Genomic DNA, 23,883 nt, shown 5'->3' with positions numbered 1-23,883 from the left:
TTACGACTAGTTGAAATTCCATTGTCAATTATTGGAAATAACAGCGGCATAATGCTCTGCTGTAAGATATTCCCGCGTCGTCATTTTTAATGGTAGAATACATTTGTGGTATTGCAAGCGAAACTGTTATCTAAATCTAATTCGGGCCTAAATACACAAGTATTAACGTAGGTATAGTCTTCATTTGTTTTGTGGCTAAGAATACTTTGTTGTGCAGTGAAGCATAACATTTGCTTTGTTTTCACATAGTTTCTAAACAATTCAAAGGCCAAAATTACATTGCCCATGCAAGGTGATACACATTTAACAGATAAATAGGCCTAATTGAAATTAATTTGATTTTCATTAATTTCATGGTTATGCAGTAGTCCTACATGCATCTTAATATTTAGTGCTTTTGGACAATTCGTGATATAGGCCTATCAATCTGCATTCCATAACATGGAAGAGTCCACACCTGTGGAGTAACGATCAGCGCGTCTGGCCGCAAAACGAGGTGGCCCGGGTTCGAACCCCGGTCGGGGCAAGTTACCTGGTTGAGGTTTCTTCCGGGGTTTTCCCTCAACCCAATACGAGCAAATGCTGGGTAACTTTCGGTGCTGGACCCCGGACTCATTTCACCGGCATTATCACCTTCATTTCATTCAGACGCTAAATAACCTGATATGTTGATACAGCGTCGTAAAATAAAAATAACACAATAAAATAAAAATAATAACATGGATATAATTGATATTATTCCAGGCCTAATCATACTAATTACTCATTAAAGTCACAGACAAAATTTTGTCCTTGCAGCTATGAATTTTAACTTTTTGATAGTGCTAAAAATCTGTGATAATACTTTGCATTATGTGTCATATTACAAGATGGCGTCAGGTAGCTCAATCGTAGTGTCGCATTGCCACGTTTCACACCAAGTTTCAACTTCTGGAATTTTGTTATTACATTGGTTACTATTAAGGCATTATTATTATTATTATTATTATTATTATTATTATTATTATTATTATTGTTTAGTCAACTGTCCGAAAACAGATCTTAACCTCACAAATGATACCAACAAGACAACACTTATGAGACAACTACGCCAGGAGATAGGCCTAATGTGGTAGGGCGACTAGTTACTTTCCCCCTGAATTGCATATATTGTCGATTAGCTACATATTGCACTAATCAATATTATTATTATTATTATTATTATTATTATTATTAGGCCTATTAATTTTTTTAGAAAAGCTATTCTTTTTGGAGGCACTAATACTTTTCGTTTTTTTTTTTTGCTTCACTGGCTTCTGTGACTTATATAGTCCTACAGCGATAAACTCGTGATTTTAGTTAGGCCTAGTGCCCACATTGAAGATTCAGTATGTTCGCGCCACTGTAAACGAATTTTTCACAATTTTATCATTTTGACAACACATTTAACTTTTTATTGCACTATATATGGAAAGTTCGCTATTTTAAAGCAATGCTTATTGCACAAAACGCAGTTCAGAAGAAAAATGTAAAAATAATGAACGGTGGTTCGAATGAGCTGGACATATGTCATGTTGTTGGGATGTTTACCGCTTCATCCGCTAGGCGTCTCCTGTCTCGACGTAGCATGACGGCAGCATAGCAAACAAAATAATTTAGGAGTGTAGTATTACGTAAAAGCTTAAGTGACACATAGAGTATGAGCTATTCTGAAGTATCATTTATTTAATTGGCTAATGTTCTCAAGCTAAAAGTGTGCTAATTGCTTCGTACAGATTTTTTTTTTTTTTTTTTTTTTTTCAATTTTTAACTAAAAATTACATCATTCTTATCCACTTGTCACCAAAATTGTTACAAATCATACGACTTTAGGAAGTTGATTGTTTACAGTTTAATTATGCATCCTAATGTATAGTCTTAAAGAATTTACAAGCGTGGCGTGATTGTAATAATTGTTGTGATAAATTCGGAAGAAAAATGTAATTTTTTTGTAAAAAATCGAAAACAAATTCTGTACGAAACAACTATGAAATACAAATAATATTTTTAGTTTCAGAATACTAGGTAATTAAAAAAATTATACTCCTGAATAGTTCATTCTTTATCTGTAATATTCTTTTACCTTTAGAACTGAAGAATAATGGTATTTTATAAACAAATTCAAATTAGTGTATAACTCTGAAAATATTGAGAATATTACACATATTTACACGACATTTTTTGCTCAGAATGACTTCGGAAATAAGCTCCGTAAGTGGCGGAAAATCCTAGTGAATCACTCTGTATATATGTAGGTTATAGGCTATATATATTTTTTTTCTAAGTTATGAAGTTGTGTCACAAAATGTCATATATCAAATGGAACCGTGCATCATAGTGTGTGTCCACAACACAAGATGGTTCTGTGCCAGTGGCGGCTCGTGCCGGATAAATTAGGTGAAGGTCAATAGAATTCTAGGTAATTTCCTGGAATCGTTATATACCCGTGACGTCGCGAATGCTTTTGTAACCTATACGATGGGCATATTGAATTAATGTAATATATTCACCATTTTCTTAAGTTTTATGAAAAGCACAGCATGTAAAATAAACAAATTTTCAACATTTTCGGAAGCTACGTCCCTTTAATACCGAAGAATTCACTGTCCCAACAAAACTTCCACACAATACATACCACAATATAATAAAACAACCACAAGTCCACATGACATAAAAAAGACAAAATCTAACACATTTTATACAACACATCAAATTAAAAGAGTACACAAGAAATAGGACCCATAACAAAATTCAAAATCACAATCATAATCGTAAACTGTTTTCATATTTTAAATCAACTTCGGAACATGCAACTTCCAATATAAGCTTACCTCTCCAGTAAAATCAAGCAGCTACGATTAAATCAAAGCAGTATTCTGTTGAACAGAAAACTTACACTTGAACGGAAAAGAAAGGGGCACTAGTAATTTCATCTCTTACAAGTTCATTGATGCATTCAGAAATACAATCAATTATTTCATTTTGAATCGTTTTAGATTTCCCAGAAAGAACAGGCCTAATTTTTTCATAGTGATTTCTAATTTTCATAGGGCCAATGAAATGAGAGCCAATAATTCTTTGAAATTCCCCCTGTTCTGTGACGAAATACTCTCATCATGACAGCGAAAAGCCAACTCCTGCTTGCTTAGAAACAATACCGTATCGATTGTGGTGTGCATTACCAGTCTATTTAAACGTACGTTTTCATTAAATTGACTTACGTATAACCTATAACTTTCCTTTAGTGCATCCGCAATGGTGTTCATGTTCTTCTGCAGTGCCTTTAATTGCAAAATACATTTAATGTGTTCAGCTGAATCTGCATGGCTGTAAAGACCGCGAGTGACATTTCTGAAATCGCAAAATCCAGTTGAATTCCAAGCGGGTTTCTTGTTCCCCAGAAGAAGACAAGGCCAACAATATAACTTCTCGTTATAGTGACTCCCACATAACCAGTTGCAATCGGCATACCACGAATCTTGAAACTGAATATTGTATGACCGACCACCACTTTTCACTTTTTTCGTAGTTATATTAATGTGACTTGTTGTTCTGCGGTATTTTAAAATATCTTGCTTATCTTCTGCACACCAACGAGAGAACGGTGTCTCCAAAAGATTACACACTAAATCGTTTAACGGATTCATGTTTTCATCGCATTAATACACGTAGTAACACCTTCACACTTCGCTGCACTTGTCACAACAAAGAATACGTAAAGCGAAATCATTGGTCAGCGCGGGTTAAATGTACAACGTAGTTTCAAATGTTATGCCAACTTTCTTTATTACAGGGTACTCAAATTATTTCAAAATCCATACAAAAATAATATATTCAAGAGGTGCTAACGTTAAAAAATACCAAAATATATACCTTATATACTAAATTTAAACAATATTTAACTTCTTTACAGAATATTTTATGTTTTCTTATTTAGTTGCAAAATATTACAGTTTGCCACCCTGATCCAATGTTTGGACGAGAGAGAGATTCTGTCTTTCAAGAATAGAGAAAGGAGATGAATGCCTGCTCCACAGACCCTCATAATAGCCTCGCAAAAGGGACCAGTAATTCATAGTAAGCAACTCGTTGTCATGGCAACCGGGTGTGTTTACTGAAGGCGAAAAGGAAAGCCTCATTCGGACCTTCAGCTGGTCTGCTAGCCACGTGGCCTGACTGGTGAGGGGTTCGTGTGAAGTACTGCAGTGAACGTTAACTGAGCGGATTACGCCGAACAAGATATTAAAAAATAGAGCAAAATATGGTTTAGTGAAGAATTCATTTTATTTTAATTTCTTGATAAAATATATTTTATTAAAGCACGAAAAAAGGGGTGAAGGTGGCCTTCATGTACTTCACTTGAATAACCGCCACTGTTCTGTGCTTGTCTGAAATAGAACAGAGAGAAATGTTAAATCAGTTGTCAGTTTAGCGCCGTGCAGGATGGGTGTAACCCGTGTTGAACAACGCTCGTATATAAAATAGTCGTTCTCCGTGGGAGGTATGCCAGAGAATGCCACAGAGAGTTGGTAGAAGCTGTCGGGAATAATGCCTTTACGTACCGGACAGTCGCGAGTTGGGTAGCTACTTTGAGGGCCTTTAGAATGGGTAGGTGTGCTGTAATGATTCTGGCACAGGAACCCTGTAATGTTATGGCAGCGGACGTAATAAACATAAGGAGCAAAATGTTGGCGTGTTGTGAAATGTCCGCACCTTTCCCCCATTCCTTGTCCTTTCATCTGTATAACTTATTTCACATTTTACACCCACATTCGAATTCCTACAAAAATAGTTGCTATGACTTATGCCCCAACCCTCGTACAGGGCCTATACACAGTATAGTGGTGCGCAATCACGTGTTACATGGAGCATAAGGGAGTCGACATGATATTGGAATTCATTCGTAGTGGAGATGGTTCTGAAAATGTGGAACGTGATTTACGAATTCCGGTTGTGAAGTCTACATAAGTCTAAGTTACGCATTTTTTCTTTCCATTATAGCCCGTTCAGGTAGGCCTACATACGCACAACGAGTTTGTATACATTGACGTAACAAATATGCACATTTTATTGACATTAAATTTTAGAATGATACCTGGAAGAGCGACAATTGTTCGATAAAAGAGATTCAGGACGGCAAGAATTTATTAAATTTCCTAAGATTTTAGAGCGGAGTCAAAATTATCAAGAATAATTGGGGGAGAGTTGGGTAGTATCGGACATCGGGTAATATCGGACAGTGTGTTTCTTTCATTTACCATACGATGATAGTACCTGAATGACACGGTTACGTTTCTGTGATGTCGCAAACAGAAACGTAACCATGTCATTCAGGTACTACCATATGGTGGTAAATGAAAGAAACGCACTGTTCGATATTACCCGATGTCCGATACTACCCAACTCTCCCCTACTTCAGACGAATCAGAGACCACAAAGATCAAATATTTTTGTTTGCAGTGTAGTAAGCCTAAGAGCTTTTGAGAAAACATTTTATTCCCTTCTGAATATAAAACACAAAACATATACAAATAATAAGAATAAAAGTATAATTATACAATGTTCAGAGTGAACCGTAAGCAATGTCTTTAATTTCAGGAGATTTTCCTTCGATATATTTCAAACAAAAAAGATTAATAGAATTTTGCTCGTTTTCCCTTTCTTTTCGAGTAAAAAGTTATTTTATATGAAATATTTCAAATTGTATTTTGGGAAAGCTATTGAATCAATTCCTAATATACTCAGTCAATTTAAGACAGTAGTGTATTATGATAATACATTATTGAAATAAAGCAAGTTTTGTCTTTTAAATGTGCAGAAATTTTATCCGAACAAATGTAAGTTAACTTTTCGTTCTGCAAAGCAATTTTACAATGCTATATTTGTTCTGAATAGATTTCTGCACATTTAAGGGACAAACCTGAAATTACTTCAAGCATCTATTATCATAATACACTGCGCTCTTAAATCGACTGAGTTAAATCAATGGATTTCTGAAAACACGCTACGAAATGTTTAATATAACATAATTTTTATCTCGAAAAGGAAGTAAAAACGAGTAAAAATGTATTAAACTTTTTTCATTGTTTAACACTTATACAATCACTGATTAATATTATAACTTCTTTAGTGTGTTAACTTTTTTTAGGAAATTACCAGGTATTTTCCTAAAACGCTAACATAGTAAACAAGTTGTAAATTTAACAGTAAATTTTTTCTTTCAAATATATCTCAAAGAATTATCCACTGAAATTAATAACATTACCTAGGGTTCACCTTGTATATATATATATTTAACTCATAATTACAATAAAAATTTAGTGGGGGGATTTTGGACAAAGCTCAGATACGTCAGAACTTGCTTTCAGAACGTACCGGTAACAAATATTTTTAATGAAACAAAATATTTTTGTGACTACTGTACGAGTTATGACGTCTTCGAGAACACTCTTAAGTTACACCTTACTTTTATATCATTTGAAAGAAAATATTTTTATGCATTACTTTATTTGTTTTATACAGAACCAATATGAGAGTGGTTGCAATGGTAACAATTTTGTTCTTGTTACATTTTGTTAGTGTTCGTGTTCTGAAAGCAATTTTATTAATAAAATTAACATAAACAAGCAGTTATTAACAGAAAATGAGAGAACAGATTGTGATGACGGATTTGGTGCCAGAAAACGTACACAACAAGAGGTATGCACACTTTTTAATAAAACTTATGAAAATCGACCACCTGCTTCTTTGTCAACTGTGAGCAGAATAGAAGCGAATGTCAGAGATTATGAGCTGAACATTCTATCAAAGTCGCCTTCAATAGCAACCTCTGCAATGGAAGATTCACCCTATTTCCTCAAAATCCTCAGGCCCGTTTTAAGGTCAAATTTATAAAGGAGTAGTTCGGTAATTCTCAAGAAGAGCTACACTGAAGAAGGCACATTTTTTCTTTTGTTTCGCTGGCTTTGTAATATTATTATAATGACTATTACAATTTTATACGTTATAGACCTACTACTTTTGACCAATAAAACGGTACGAAAGGACGTGTTTCAACCAGTCATTACTATTTATCACTACAATTTTATAACTTCCCTAGCATTTGCTTCTTTGTTTGCCAACATTTCAAATTGCAAATTCTTTACGGTTCTATAAAACATGCTTTGCGATCGTTATTTGTTTCCCACATAGTCAACTGAACATGGCGGCTCCGTTCAAACGTTTTTGTGAAGTTAACATTAGTGAAATAAAATCGTAGCAATTCAATTAATACCTGTTTTATTGTATTAGAGTACTTTATTTCTACTAATCTTTATATACTTTCTTCTGTTTTCATCACCTCCCTACCATTTGTTTCTTTGTTTGCCAACATTTCAAACTGCAAATTATTTACGGTACTATAGGCCTAAAACATGCTTTGCGATCGTCATTTGTTTACCGCATAGGTAGTGAACTGAAAATGGCGACTCCGTTCAAACGTTTTGGTGAATCTCACATTAGTGAAGTAGAATTTTAGCAAGTCAGTTAATATTTTATTGTATTAGAGTACTTTATTTTTTCTAATCTTTATATATTCTCTTCTAATCGTGTAATAGTTAATTATATTCCACTAGAGTTTTGATTTTCTCTAGATAAATCAAAACCTCTAGTGAGATTATGGTTAAAAAACGCGTGTTTAGTTTGGAACTACAAACACTTTCAACATGAAAATCATTTAGTAGTTACCTGTATATATAAATCACTGTTGCAGCTCCTTTCCTTACATGTTATAAGGCACTAGACAGGTCCGGGACACAGTGCTAGGGAAACAGACCATGTTCCTAGTATAGTAATGCATTCTGGAGTTCTATCATGCTATGTTGGTAATTGCAGAGGAGAAAGGCAGATTGTCCAGAAAAAAAAACTACACTAAAGAAGGCACATCTCACTTCTTTAATAATTATCAACACATCATGCGAGAGGTGCAGGACGAGTTACAATAGATATGATGCCTTTCCCTAGTGTTGCATCCTATACCTCTCGATTGCTACATTAATAACAAGTAGGGTTAGGTTAAATTAGGTTAGGTTAGTTTAGGTTAGGTTACTGGGGGCTTTCAAGAAGTGGGGTTAAGACTAAAAGATGCATTAGAATGTAGAGATAAGTATCAAACGATTTTTATTTTGAAAGATTTTGTGGCTGCAAACTGAAATCACGTGTTTATCAATAGACATATCTCACAGACGCTAGTGAAGCAAAAAACTACCTTTTTCGGTATAATTTTATGGAGAAGTACAGGCAATTCTTACATACAGTATTTAATGCATAAAAATTACTCACTTCATATTTGTGGATAAGAGTAAAGATCTTATTTGCAGCTATGTTGTTGTTTAGTGAACTGTCCGAAAAAAAAAAGCCTGGACCGCACAAGTAAAACCATCAAGACATCACTCATGAGGCAACTAGGCCAGGAGATAATGGGGTAGGGTGGCCAGTTTCTTTCCTCCTCTATTGCATACATCACTGAATAGCTACATATTTCACTATCCAGATATAAAATGTATAAAGAACAATAGTAATTCCTCTGAACATGTAGTCAAGTGAGATGTACTCCTGATAATTAATACATTTACACATGAGCCAGAACCACAATCAGAGGTAAATTGCAGCTATTTTAATGTGAAATACTGAAAGTTGCACTGAAACTGAGACAATGTTCGCCAAAGCGGTAGTGGTAGTAACTGTGCCCACTTTGGCGCTGTATTATTGATATAGGGGAAATTGTTTTATACGAAAATATTCGCAGCAGCCGTGGCGAAGTTTACCAAAACTGATAATGATATTGCCATTCTGCTTCTATTTCACATGAAACCGATAATTTGACAGTGTTTATTTTCAGGTGTCGGACAAATTCAGTGACAGACATGACCGTGAGAGACGACACAGATCTTCAGTCTACAAATCAGAACAACAACCACTGTTATGCCGTTGGCCAAACGGTTAGTTTTATATTTATAATTGCTCGAATTTGATACTTCGATAAACTGTCCCAGTAATTACACAACTTTGGGAACTGTTGCGCTGTCATTGTTTAAGTTATTAATTATATTAGTTGTAATAAGTGATTAATTAATTATTTACAATTATTTATTTTCTATTGTAAAAAATTGCACTAGAAATATAAAATGTTCGCTTCAGTAAGCTTGTAATTATATATAACACGCTACAAAATGTGTGTCAAATGTGATCAGCTCACTGGAAGTTTGATATTTCTTTTACAGATTATGCCTGACTTCAAGCCTAAGCGTCGATTGGTCTTTCACATTAGCCTGAAAGGGGAGAGCCGAAGTCAGAACAAAACGCCGTGGCTTTCCAGAGGGCGAAAGTTGGTCAGTTTTTACTACATATAGGCTCCAACTTAATAACTCCACAATACGATTTCGTTTGCATGGAAATAATATGTCTATGCACACTTTCCTTAGGATCGTGACTAGAGGCAGGAAAAATATGAAATACCATATTCTAAACCAAGTCTGCAAGTGCTATCGGAACTATGATTTTCACGATTAGTAAAATGTCATTAACACCAAACGTTTTTCATACTTGTTCTCATTTTGGTAAAATATTGATATTTTATAAATAATCTTCATATTTTTCACGATTTTCCCCACAAATGCTAATATTTCTACAACCAACAATGTACCGGATTTTCCCGATCTTAGAGGCCCAAGGAAACAAGCTCATTGAGATGTTTTCGGCAAACACTAAAGAACTCAAGCCAACCATTACACCAACATTCCGAGATTACCCAGAGCAAGTGAAATCTTGTTCATATTTTTTTAGTCATTCAACCCTTAGCGTCAATGAATTCGACGAGCCAAAAATAAATAAATAAATAAATAAATAAATAAATAAATAAATAAATAAATAAATAAATAAATAAATAAATAAATAAATAAATAAATAAATATATAAATAAATATATAAATAAATAAATAAATAAATAAATAAATAAATAAATAAATAAATAAATAAATAGTTTCCAATCCACATTTTGCCATTTTTTGAAATGCAAGCAAATAAAATTGTTGTCAGTGTTGCCATGGCTAGCTATACACGTATAAATTATTGTTTTAAAAATGAATTTTGCTGTCTACTTGACTTATGGACTTTTTGAACCTTCATAGGTTTTCCATCGTAGAAAACAATATTAAATAGCAGAATGTGGTAATATTGTACCATAATACGTATATAGAAAAGTTAGTACTTGTGTTGTCATTGTAGCCAGTATTTAGTTCCGATACCGTAAACGCAAGTGCAAAAAATAGAGTTATCTAATTATTTGGTTCAGGTACATGTTTGATGATGCTGAGAAACTTTAATTATGCAGACTGTATTTTAGTTATAGTGTCATATTAAATATAGACAGAAATGTTAATATATGAAAGCTTATTTTGTAAATATGATGTAAACTTGATTCAAATAGTTCAGGAACGAAGATATTTTAACATTGAAATATTCATTTTGCATTTTGTTAAATAAATTTCCTATAACTTATTAGCAAAATTTTCTTGAAATTGTGCCGGTCTGCAACAATGACAATTGAATGCCTATGTCTTACTATTACTGTCTAAGATTTTAATCATTATAAAGTTGTAGTCCTTATTAACATAATACTGTAAATATTTGACATTTATTTCACATGAACATTTCAAGTTAGGCTAGGTAACACATCATCAGTATTAATCATTATCAGTAAAGCTTTAAGGACTAGTGGCATGTTCTAATCTCACTGTTGATCAAAATCTATTCTAAGAGTCACATTGCCACCGGTTTTCTGTTTGACTGTCACTTAAGTGGCCGATTGCATCAACAGATGTAAAAACTTGGCAAATTATTATACTGATTTAACAACAAATGTAACCTAAACACTCTTTCATGAAGGTTAAGTCCTTAAAATTCTGAAATTAGAATCATAATTTCCTGTGCTAAAAAAACAATATTATTATTAAAACCTGAACTAGGCATATGGTGCAAATCTCTTGTAAATGCTGAATCGCTGTTTAACATTTTAAAAGTACTTCGTTGGGAAAGAGTGTACATGATCGATTGATGATTTCGAAATACTATCTCAGGACGAATTCTTTTACTGAGGTATCTGGAGAAGACACTGGCTTTTAAGGAACCCGCAGGTTTATTGCCACCCTCACATAAGCCCGCCATTGGTCCCTATCTTGAGCAAGATTAATCAAGTCTCTACCATCATATCTCACCTTCCTCAAATCCATTTTAATATTCTTTTCCCATTTACGTCTCGGCATCCCCAAAGGTCTTTTTCCCTCCGGCTTCCCAACTAACACTCTATATGCATTTTTTCTGGATTACCCCATACGTGCTACATGCCCTGCCCATCTCAAAGGACTGCATGTTATGTTCCTAATTATGTCAGGTGAAGAAAACAATGCGTGCAGTTCTGTGTTGTGTAACTTCCTCCATTCTCCTGTAACTTCATCCCTCTTAGCCCCAAATATTTTTCTAAGCACCTTATTCTCAAACGCCCTTAAACTATGTTCCTCAGAGTGAGAGTCCAAGTTTCACAACCATAAAAAGCAAACGGTAATATAACTGTTTTATAAATTTTAATTTTCAGATTTTTTGACAGCATACTGAATGGAAAAAGCTTCTCAACCAAATAATAACAGGCATTTCCCACATTTATTTTGTGTTCAATTTCCTCCCGAGTATCATTTATATTTGTTACTGTTGCTTCAAGGTATTTGAATTATTCCTCTTCAAAGGATACATTTCCAAATTTTATATTACCATTTTGTACAATATTCTCGTCACGAGACATAATCATATATTTTGTCTCTTCGGGATTTACTTCCAAACCTATTTCTTTACTTGCTAAAAGTAAAATTCCCGTGTTTTCCCTAATCGTTTGTGGATTTTCTCCTAACATATTCACGTCATCTGCATAGACAAGCAGCTCATGTAACCCGTTCAATTCCAAACCGTCTCTCTTATCATGAACTTTCCTAATGGCATTCGCTAGAGCAAAGTTAAGGTGATAGTGCAGCTCCTTGCTTTAGCTCACAGTGAATTGGAAACGCATCTGACAGTATCTGACCTGTACTGACTTTGCTGTATGTTTCACTGAGATATATTTTAATTAGTCGAACTAGTTTCTTGGGAATACCAAGTTCAATAATAATATCATATAAAACTTTCTCTTTACCGAGTCATATACCTTTTTGAAATCTATGAATAACTAATGCACTGTACCCTTATACTCCCATTTTTTCTTCATCATCTGTCGAATAAAAAAATATCTTACCAATAGTTGATCTATTACGACTAAAACCACACTGATGATCCTCAATAATTTCATCTACATTTGGAGTTAATCTTCTCAAATGATTACTGGACAAAATTTTGTATGACGTCAACGAAAGTGATATTCCTCGAAAGTTAATACAGTTATTCTTGTCCCCCTTCTTAAAGATAGGTACGATTATGGACTACTTACATTATTCTGGTACAATTTCCTTTTCTCAAATAGCAAGTACAAGCTTATAAATTTCGTTAGATAATGCGCTTCCACCCTCTTGTATTAATTCTGCTGGAATTTGATCAATACCTGGAGACTTATAATTTTTCAGATTTTCTATCGCAATTTCGAATTCCGAAAGTGTGGGTTCGGGTATAAATGGCTCAGCAATTTGTATTCCAATTTCGTCTCGATCATTTCTATTTGGTCTATGTATATTTAGTAGGCCTAGTTGCCCAAAATAGTTTTTTCCATATTTTCAGGATTGAATGAGAGTCTGCAAGCAAGTCACCATTCTCATTCTCGATCACGTTTACGCTTGCCTGATATCCATTCTTTAATTGCTTTATGCCCTTATGTAAATATCTATTGTATTTTTAAGATTTATTTCTGCCTCATTAAGTTTTTTGTTCAAGTAATCTCTCTTTTCATTCATAAGTGTACGATTTGCTTCCCGTCCTTTATTGAAATAATTATTTCTTTTCGCCTCAACTGGATCCTGTAAGAAATTCAATTTTGCCTGTTTCCTTCTTTCTACTACCATGCAACAATCTTCATCAAACCACGGTTTCTTTTTCTTAGTTTTATAATAACCTATGCTCTGTTCAGCTGCAATTTTGAAATTATCGGATATTTTTCCACAAGCTACTAACATGTAACTCTTCCTCAACTTCGTCGGAACTTGGTAGTACGGCAAACCTATTTGAAATTTCGATCTGATAATGTTGCTTAGTTTCCTCGTCCTTTAATTTCGGAATATTGAATCTTCTAATATTAACTTGTTGCTCTACTCGCTTGGCTACTGATAGTCTTTCTCTTAGTTCTCCAATTACCGAATAATGGTCAGAATTACAGTCTGCCCCCTGAAGGTTCGATGTCTACTATACTAGTATGCCTTCTTTTATCTATCAAGATATGATCTATCTGGTTATGTGTCAATCCATCTGGAGAAGTCCAAGTATATTTATGTATATCCTTATGGGGAATGTTGTACTTTTGACAATTAAATTTTTTGATTTGGCAAAGTTGACTAACCTAACTCCATTATCATTACTAGTTACGTGTAGGCTCTCTTTTCCAATAGTCAGTTTATAAATGTCCTCCCGTCCTTTAGTTTTGAAATCTCCCAATAAAATTTCATGTGCTATCTAGGTAACTCATCAAAAGTGTGTTTCAATTCTTCATAGAAGCTATAATTTATATGGTCGTCTTTCTCTTCTGTAGGGACGTGAGGATTTATAACTATGATATCGCACCATCTACCCTTAAGTACTAAATACGATAACCAATCACTGATAAGTTGGACCTTTTTACTATTGATTTTATTCTTTTATGGATAAAGAATGCTGTTACTAATTGGTGATTATCGCTTCCTTACCCATAATACAACAAGTGATCCCCTATTTGTGTTATGCTGATCCCATCTAACCTAACCTCCTGTACTCCCACAATGTCTATTCTATATCTAGCTAGTCCTTTTGCTACCAATGTTACCCTTCCTGTTCTATATATACTTGTAACTTTCCAAGTACCAAGTGTCATAAACTTATTCCTTTGCTGTAGTCGTACGAGAGAATCAGTCCCATTCCGAGGCTTATTTTGAGTTTTCGTAACAAGCTGTTTTTTTTTACGGTGATGGGTTGTTAGCCCTTCGCCCAACCCCCAAACTGGAGGACCACCACTCATCGGCTGTCCGCTACTGCTTATTCAATATATTCACAGCTGTCCTCCATATGTGGATGCCGTCTCCTCGGTCCACATCCTGAGGACGCGCCATGCCGTGGTGATAGGGACCTACAATACATGGTGTGAGGAAGATGAGCACACCAAATTCGCGAGAGGTTAGAACTCAATGGCAGTAGGTTTATGTCTCTCTTCCATGCTACAAATCGCGGGCTCAGATTGACAAGGTTCTATGTAGTGTAGTGAATTTTACATGAGGTCATTTTAAATGTTTGGTTGTTAATAAAATCAAATCAGATGAAGTTTTTTTTTAAACATTTGGGAATTTTTATGTAGTTAGAGTCGTTGTTTAACATATATAGAACGTAAACTGTTCATCATTAAATTATTTACCTTGAAATGAGATGAAAATAAAATGATTGTTCTCAAATGGAACCTTGTAGTTCCAAATTGTGATTTTTTATTCTCAAATAGAATCTTGTGTTTCCAAACTGATTTTTCTAGTTACATTACGACAAAAAACTAAAGAGATCAGCATATTTTTTACATAATTACATTCACTGTTAATATTTTTTTCCCTTAAAATTCTTCTCAATATAAGGAAAGGTAATGAAAAGTAGAGTATAAAAATTATTAAGAAATCATTTTTAACATTGTATCTATAAAAATGTATTGTTTGGCTAAGTTATCATGTTGAAAACATAATACAGAAATAGAACAAAATAAGAATGAATTAAATTTTACCATTATTTTTCCAAGGGGATAAACTCTTCCAACGTTTTAACATTTTGCATTCAGTACAATATAGCATTCATGCTTCTAAACAAATATAACATTTACTTCTCTTTTAATATCATATTTTGTTTTTTTCTTATAATTTATAGTATTAACGTTAACATAAAAAAAACCTGTTACAACATTTTCTTGTTAATGCAGGATAATATTTCCTTGTACAGAAAATTATTACTGTTTGAAGAGGTTTTTGAAATAAGTTTTATCAATCTCTAACATCCACTTATACATTGACTGAATGTCAGCTAGTTTTTCTTTTATAAGTTTACGCCTGTTAATAGATTGCAGTGGAAGTTTAACCACATTTGATTGACGTGTTTTTACTGCATACGCCAACTTAACAACATGAAATTTAGAATCTCCATGGAAAAGCTTATACCCAATTTTGAAAGGGAAACCTTGTTCGAAAATCAATTGAATGACTTTACTAAATGGAAGAATTGAATGTGGCATGGCATAGCTACTGATAGCTTTTTTCATAATCCTTAAAATGTTGGGCCAAAATTTGGATAATTTTATATGGCTTTTTGCGGTTACATTCTTAAGCATTCCCAAAAGGCCTAGTGAAGACCATATTTGAGAACATCTCACTGTCTTTTCTATATGGGGATAAATATTATCTACTTCCTTTATAGCAGAATGTCCTGCGAGTTGAATATTTTATAACAACTGATTTGATTTTTATGTCTTTGCAAGAAATCAGCCATTGCCAGATATATGATAGAGTTACGATTTTGAGGAACACAACTGTCAGTCAAAGTTACCACATTTTTAACATTGGGATGATCGTCGAGGATTTTTTTCCAGTAACTTTTTAATAGCACTGACAATGTTGTTACCTGAACGTCCAACTAAATATTCAGTCTAAACTGCGCAATAACCTTTCTTAAAACTGATACATGAGCTGTCATATTATATGTAGCCAGTTACCTCTCATAAAATGAAACACTAACATTTGACTGTGGAATATTTATAACATTTTGCAAATAAAAACAAACAGAACTGAAGTGAAGGGGGAAGAATGACTTTGATCATTCTCTGCAAATAACCTAATAGTAAAGTAAAAGATTTATTCACTACGAGTGAGATTTATACTATTATTATTATTATTATTATTATTATTTTATTATTATTATTATTATTATTATTATTATTATTACTCTCTTAAGAAAAAATCATGTTATTGACCAATGTGCTAGGCAAAGCTATTTTGTGTTATATTTACACGACTAGCCATGATGCCTCATAACCTTAACACAGGGTAAAACTAGCATCATTCTGTTTTGCTGACAGCCAAGATGAGAATTAAGAATTAATATATCCGCGAATTACTGTCTTTAATAAAATTAATTGCCGGAACCTTAGGCTACTTATCTACATTTTTGAACTTCATGCCTACAGGAAAATGCTATGGAATATATTCATTGTTGCTTGATAAATAATGCGTTCTGATACGTAATCATTGTCTGAATTTGAATTATTGCAATGCTTCGATAACACCATTTCTACCACTCCCTTACCTCTCGACATATTGTTATTATTACGACAAGAAAAGCACTAAATAAAATACACTGTACACAGCATAAAGAAACGGTCTGGTATGTTAATTAACAATGACAATTGAGCAACAGATAATATAACACAGCAGACAAAATGTACCAGTGCTACCAATATCAGTGAAATTATTCATGCAATAATATTGTGGTTTCAAAGTACGCCTAGTCTATATTTATATTGTGCATTTACCCAAATACCATTACATAACATCAAAATTGATTAACGGTACTGAATGAAAAATTTCATGCTTCACTATGACATATTATTTTAAAAGCATAATGTTGAAAAGGCTACATTGGTTTATCTGATTCAAAAAGAAACATGCAAATAAAACCTTGTTACTCTCATGAGAGAACTCGGTGCGTAGGCCTAATTAGAACCTTTTCAAACGACTTTATGACGAACAATAATTGAGATATCAAATTATAATTTATACGGTAGATAACTGTGAAGTAGCAGAATTCAATGCAACAAAACTCTTAATTTTGCTAAAAATGTCACATAGAAACTTGTCATTATGAGCCCACGAGATGTTAATAACTATTTTGTAATGCTGTAGTGAGAATGAGACCAAAATATGTAACGTTTCCATAAATTAATAGCGGCCAGAAAATGTTGCGTTGCTTAGGCTAGTTCTTGCGGTAAACTCCCACGTCAATTGAATGCATTAGTAATCTACGCCGTTAAACATCCTTGGCTTTGATTTTCACACATCCTGTTTTCTTGTAATTAAAATAATTTTAAAATATTTGCTTACCAGTTCCAGTAACAAAGGCTTTTCTATATTAGTAAAAAGTTGGATCCTTTATTTCTTTTCATGTGGTCAATTTCGCGGTTCATTTTTAATAACAGTAATAATTGCCAAATTGCACGGTTTTTTTCATTGTGAAGGGAGTGAAACGTGTTCAAATAATTTTGATTCTAACACGGCCTCTCTGATTCATACTATACACAATTTTCGTGAGAGTTAACAAAATATTGGTTTATATCTATGTGGAAATTATTGGTTGCAACGAAATTCACGAATAATGCTAACAGAGTTGTTAAATTTTTAGTTATATGTTAACAAACATGTTCGTGCATTTTTAACGTTTGAATTTGAAATCTGCTCTAGAATTAAATTTGGTATTTCCCAGGAAGGTATTTTACAGTGTTGCCAACTTCACAATTAACACGGCGCTAAACTCATAACAAAAGTTGTGAAAATAGACTACTAGACAAATAATGCAATTTTCTATGAAAAAACTTCACCAATTTACAATTTTGTCTAAAATATCTGCTTCCCCGTCTTCACCTAATGTGTAACAAGCTGCTATTTGCGAAATTCTCTGAACAGGACGGCGACTCTTGTGAAGTGTAGGATATTGATATAATTTTTGGGATGACATCTTCTGGTAGTTGTAAAAACAGCTCTCTTTTTTCTGAGACGATATCTTAAGACTTAACACTGCGTGTAATATACTAATGTTGATTTTTTAAGTTTACCTAACTTAACAGACTATAAACTTCGGCTTCAGAATTTGTTAACGTAAGAATGGACCTAGAACTTCGTAGTAAGCGTAATTTCACAACATTTCACATTGTTTCATTGTGGTTCAATGGCTGTTATAGTACTTCGATATTGAGTGAATAACTTTGTCAGTTTAATTATAAGTCTTTTGACTAGTTTTAAGACAATTTTTTCTCCTTTTCAGTACAATAGAGTACACTAATAATACTCGAATTTCCGAAAAAATAATTCTTTATGATAATTTTTTAAAATTTTTTCGTTGTATTCTCAAAAGTAATAAACACTATATTTGGCACCATACAGAAGCAGGAAGAAGTGGGAACGTGACATAACTCTATATTCGGAAATTTGGAACTAAACAAGAGTGCCCGTTTTACAGTGTTTGCAATTATTGTAAATTTTGGTTATAAATTCTAAAATTCTGCTTCATAATCTGAGTTTGTAAAGTCGAATTTAAAAAAAGAAGTCAAATCTTTACAAAGAAAATGTTGCATACGTTACAGGCATTTTCCTTCACACTGAAGAAGTGATTTTGCAAATGTGTAAACTTTATTTGTAAAGTAACATTCTAACTTCTGGCAGTTGCAACGCTGTTGGGGGTAACCCACTCAATTATTGTCTTTACGTGTGTAAAGTTTGGAAATGCAAGAAATTGTGCATAAAGAAAATAAATACGTGTTTATTAAATTTTTTAAATTAGTAACTCAACACCATTACGGGTTAAACTAGAGCATGGACGAGGTTCATCCAGGAAGTAAGATCGAATGGCCGATAAAGAAAACAAAAACATCAATAAGAAAGAAATATTTATTGCAATATTTACAGAGATTCACTGGCTACTTTTCAACATTTTCACCAGCGTCATTGAGGATTAATCGTACCGGTGCACCAACGTTTGTATGCCCGTGTCATAGGAGTCTGTCGCCAACGACTGGCGGCATGAAGTCACTGCCGTCTGTGCCTCAGCTTCGTTGTGGAAACGTTTTCCTGGCAGGAAACTCTTCATGGAACGGAAGACATGAAAGTCACTTGACGTTAGGTCGTGGCTGTAGGGTGGATGGTCGAAGATCTCACATCCAAACTGAAGCAACAGATACCGTGTGGCGTTGGCTGTATGGGGTTGTGCATTGTCATGCAAAAGCGTGATGCCTCTTGTCAGCGTGATGTCTCTTGTTCTGGAACGTCTTCCTCGGATTTCGCAATGTCTGACAATACCGGTCAGCATTAACGGTCTCCCCTTGCGGTAAAAACTTGCGCACGATGACACCACGTTCATCCCAGAAAACAGTGCACATGATTTTTTTGACAGAGATTGTCTGCTTGAATTTGGTTCTCACAGGTGAACCATTATGCCGCCAATGCATGGAATGTTGTTTTGTTTCTAGTGTGGCATGCGATACCCATCTTTCATCCCCAGTGACAACATTGTCGAGAAACTCGTCACCTTGCTTTTCGTAGGCCTACCGCTGGAGGAATTTCAATGCTGCTGCAAGACGTTTCGTATTGTGTTCATCTGTCAGCTGTTCTGGCACCAATCTTGCACACACTTTCCGAAAACCAAGTCACCGGGAGACTATTTTGTGCAGCAGTGAGCGAGACATCTGGGGTAATGGACCAGAGAGTTCCGAAATTGTGAATCGCCGGTTCTGCAAAACTGCTTGCCGCACACTTTCCATCAGTTCTGGCGTCATCAATGAAGGTCGGCCACTACGGTCTTCGTTGTGCACATTGGTTCGGCTTGCAGTGAATTGCCTGCATTATCGTCTAACCATACTGTCGCTCATAATGTCGGGTTCACACATGTTGCAAAATTGGCGGTGAATCTCTGCTGGAGATTGCTTCTGAGCGTGCAGAAATCGGATAACTGCACGAATCTCGCAGTTGGTGGGAGACAATAACAGTACAGCCATTTTCTCCTAGCGCTGCGCAATAATTACTGCCGTTACAAGACTGAAACTGCACTGTATTATTCTCACATACCCCCTCTACCTGCATATGCGCATTCCCGTATAACTAGTCATGCCATCTCTGGATGCGATTGGAACTTACTTCCTGGATGAATTGACGCGATTGAAACTTAAGATGATCCTCGTATAATGTTATTAATATTCATTGACTCAAAAAATATAATTAATTTAGACCAGGCCTAATTAAAGATGATAAATATACTGTATTCCGGCCAAGAACAAACACGTTCACATCTCTATATGAATATAATAAATGGTTTGAAATGAGTCCCAATGCAATGAAGGCACTGTTGAAAAATACAAGACTTCATATCCAACATCCAACGCGGGAAAGTGTAGTCTAACCTCAGAACAACAACTTTGTATTGCTTCGCATTGAATGGATATTGTGTGTTAGTTCCATACAATAGCACATATTCATGGAGTGTTTAAGTCTTCAGTATGTAGAAGTATTATTCTTACAATATCCTTTCAAACTGCACTTTATTCTCATTTGGAAGCCAGAAACTAGCCCCGCTGCGACTCAAGTGCTAGCGCGTTGGTCTTCTATCCAGGCGGACTGGGTTTGACTCCCGGCGAGGTCATGATGGAATTTGTTGAGAAAGCAAACGTTGCAGAGTGTTTTCCTCGAGGTGCTCCTGTTTCTCTCTCTCTCATTCCATCAATACACTCTACCTCACTTCATCTGTTATCCGCAATAGAAAAAATAGGCTGGGGTGAAGTCTGGGGGTAGCACGGGTTTCCGATGCTGATATAGCAGTCGTCGGCAAAACGTTAACGTAGTTGTCGCCACATGAAACGCAACCCGCCTTGCAAGACGAGGGGTGGTAGAAAACAGTAGGCTGGAGAGAAGAGAGGACTGAACCTCGCCCGTATAGTCTGGAAATAATTAACCGAACTATATGATGTCTTTGCATCCTTCTGATGGCTTTGAAATTATTCATCAGCCTATCCCGATCTTTTAATTACTGAAGTGAAATGTTATTCTCTATCATAAGTTGCAATTTGTAATTGATCAAATAGAGTGGGGTTATTTTACGACGCTTTATCAACATCTTTGATTATTTAGCGTCTGAATGAGATGAAGGTGATAATGCCGGTGAAATGAGTCCGGGGTCCAGCACCGAAAGTTACCCAGCATTTGCTCATATTGGTTTGAGGGAAAACCCCGGAAAAAACCTCAACAAGGTAACTTGCCCCAACCGGGAATCGAACCTGGGCCACCTGGTTTCGCGGCCAGACGCGCTAACCATTACTCCACAGGTGTGGACCCTCAAATAGATGTTGGTCGGTCAATCGGGGGTGCGCTTTACATTTAACGTGTTTCATTTTTTAAAGTATTTACTCGCGTATATGCAGTGTTCTTTCCGATTTCTGATAACGAATTTGAATGACGTTATGTGCGTCAGGAGTCACATGACAGATGAACTTCGGAGCGAGGTGACAGACCAGTAGTGAGTGATCTCATAGTCAGAGTGCATGGCGACTCATAGCAGAAATTCCCAAGAATATCTAGCCTTTTTGGGAGGGATACATAACAACCCTTTTCGATGTCAAGTACAGTTAAGTGGAAATAAAAGAAGCCTGCAATAATGGAGGTTTTGTTATTTCCAAGAAAGGCATCTTCTGTGTTCATAATAAGATTAGTAAAGCTCGAATGAATTTAATTTATATCATCTCGTGGGGTGCGGGGATTTGTGACGGGGGTGGATTTGCTTGTTTTTTCCACTTTGGAATTAATCCAATCCGAGCTTTGCCAGTCTTATTAAGTACACACAAGATGCCTTTCTGGGAACTAACTAAACCACGTTTTTTGCAGGCTCCTATGATCTTCACGTAACTGTACTTGGCATTGGAAAGGGTTGTTATGTACCCCTCCCAAAAAGGCTCGATATCTTGGGCATTGCTACTGTGATACACCGAACACTCTGATTATAAAGTAACTCACTACTGGTCTGTCACCTCTCGCTGCAATCCAGCTGACGGTGTGATTCCTGACGCACATGGCGTCATTCAAATTCATTATCAGAGATCGGAATCAAACCTGTCGAACCTACATTGAAATAAAACCCTAGCACAAAATGACCTAAGGAGTGAATATTCTGAATTGTGAATTTTCGGGAAATTTTTAAATCTGAGAAATTTTCCCTTATTTAGGATTCTTTGCAAAGTTTCAAAATTTTATAATATCAAAAAATGATATTCGGCAACGTTTTTTACTTAATCAGTATTAATATTATGGCGAAGTACAAATGACAATACAGTTTTGTATAGGCCTAATATCTCATTATGGTGGTATTATGAAACCCTTTAAGTAGTTCAGAACATTGCACAACAAAATAATTTCTCTTTCCATTCTTTTACAAATATTCTTTTAGCTGCAATCTTTACGTTCAATGGTTTATGCCCGTGTGCACCATTCTCGCTTAAAATTTGACCATGGTTAAGTCGGCACTTGACCATATTCAACGCCAATTTGCGGAGTATCAATCTCGATCAAAGTTTATAAAGCGAGTTGATGATGATCAATTTTGATCACGGGTGTGGGACCGATTATCTTGAATTGAACATGGTCAAGTCGAGAAAACCAAAATGGCGGCACGATTTGACGTACTTGATGGAAGTGAAGATGAAATGATGTATCTTGAACACGCAAATAACTGCGGAAGTAACAGAATTGGTGTTATTGTAGAAAGAGTAAGTTTGTAGATGAATAATGACAATGTTTTTTTTTTCTCAAAATAGACTAATGTTTTATATATGTTTCTGCTTTGGAAGATCGGGACTTTACTTGAGGACAAAATATTATTTAGGCATAACTGTCCAATTTTGTTAACATAATAATAAATTAGTTATTCTATGCCTGTAATAATATAGTAAAACTAAATGACCATTTTGTAGAATGCGAGATTATCACCTATTAGCTATAGATTTTCCGTTTGACACTATTAGGACCTACATGACGTTTTGGACAATTAGGCTATTTACGCTTGAATTAAGAGAAATTACACGTATACCTTCCTTTCCCTCTTACTCCAAAATTCCAACCTTGTGAACACAAAATAAAGGGATAAATTTCAGAACAAGGATACTTTCCTTTCCCTCTCCTACTCCAAAATTCCAACCTTGTGCACACAAAATAAATTGGCACTAAAAATTTCCTTTTCGTATGCATAATGATGCGTATTCGACATACACAGACGAATTGTTTTTTTTATTTTAAAATAATTGTTAGCGAGGTATCCGTATACTGAAATTTTCCCAAATAAATTATTGGCACTGAAATCTGTCTTTTCGTAAGCAAGATGATGAGCATTCGACTAACACATACAAATCTACTCTTTTTAGTAGCCTATTCCAAGATAATTGTCAGTGAGGTATCCGTATACTGAAATTTACCCAATTATTATCAATAATATGAAATAACCACTGTATAAATTACGTTACAAATTATGTGGAATTATGTAAACACGTATAACTCACGTGAATTGTGAGGTTAAATCCAACCAGGTAGCCTGCTTTTCTCTTAGAAAACTTCCGTCAGTACTTTTATTCTCTAATATGGATGCAGAATTGCTGACGAGATCTAAAAGAATTCCCACTTCGAACTGTGAGAAGTTCGGTGCTCTTTTCTTTTTTTCTTCCATGATTATTGAAACTTGTTATTTGAAAACTGCGAGGATGTTTGAAACAGTCCGACAAAGAAAGACGAAGCGATAATTAACAGAGTGCGTTCGTTCGCTGTTTTATACGCAGTAACCTAGCGCTCAGATGATTCTTCTCAAGCGAACGTACCGTCAGCTGACGGTACTGAGTTGATCGAGGGA

At 34.9% G+C, this 23,883-nt stretch overlaps 1 protein-coding gene across 2 annotated transcripts in view; it reads left to right on the top strand.

The window, feature by feature from the left end:
• Positions 1-23,883, top strand: part of LOC138708010 (uncharacterized) — an 85,178-nt gene that overhangs the window by 28,122 nt on the left and 33,173 nt on the right. For both annotated transcript variants that reach the window (XM_069838119.1, XM_069838118.1), the window contains exons 2-3: positions 8,897-8,996; positions 9,279-9,386. In XM_069838119.1, coding sequence (XP_069694220.1) covers positions 8,922-8,996; positions 9,279-9,386 — 183 coding nt within the window. In that variant the 5' untranslated portion in view covers positions 8,897-8,921. The remainder of the gene's footprint in view (positions 1-8,896; positions 8,997-9,278; positions 9,387-23,883) is intronic.

Source organism: Periplaneta americana, chromosome 10 (assembly GCF_040183065.1).
Source record: "Periplaneta americana isolate PAMFEO1 chromosome 10, P.americana_PAMFEO1_priV1, whole genome shotgun sequence".
NCBI lineage: Eukaryota > Metazoa > Arthropoda > Insecta > Blattodea > Blattidae > Periplaneta > Periplaneta americana.
This window is presented reverse-complemented; position numbering and strand designations above follow the sequence as displayed.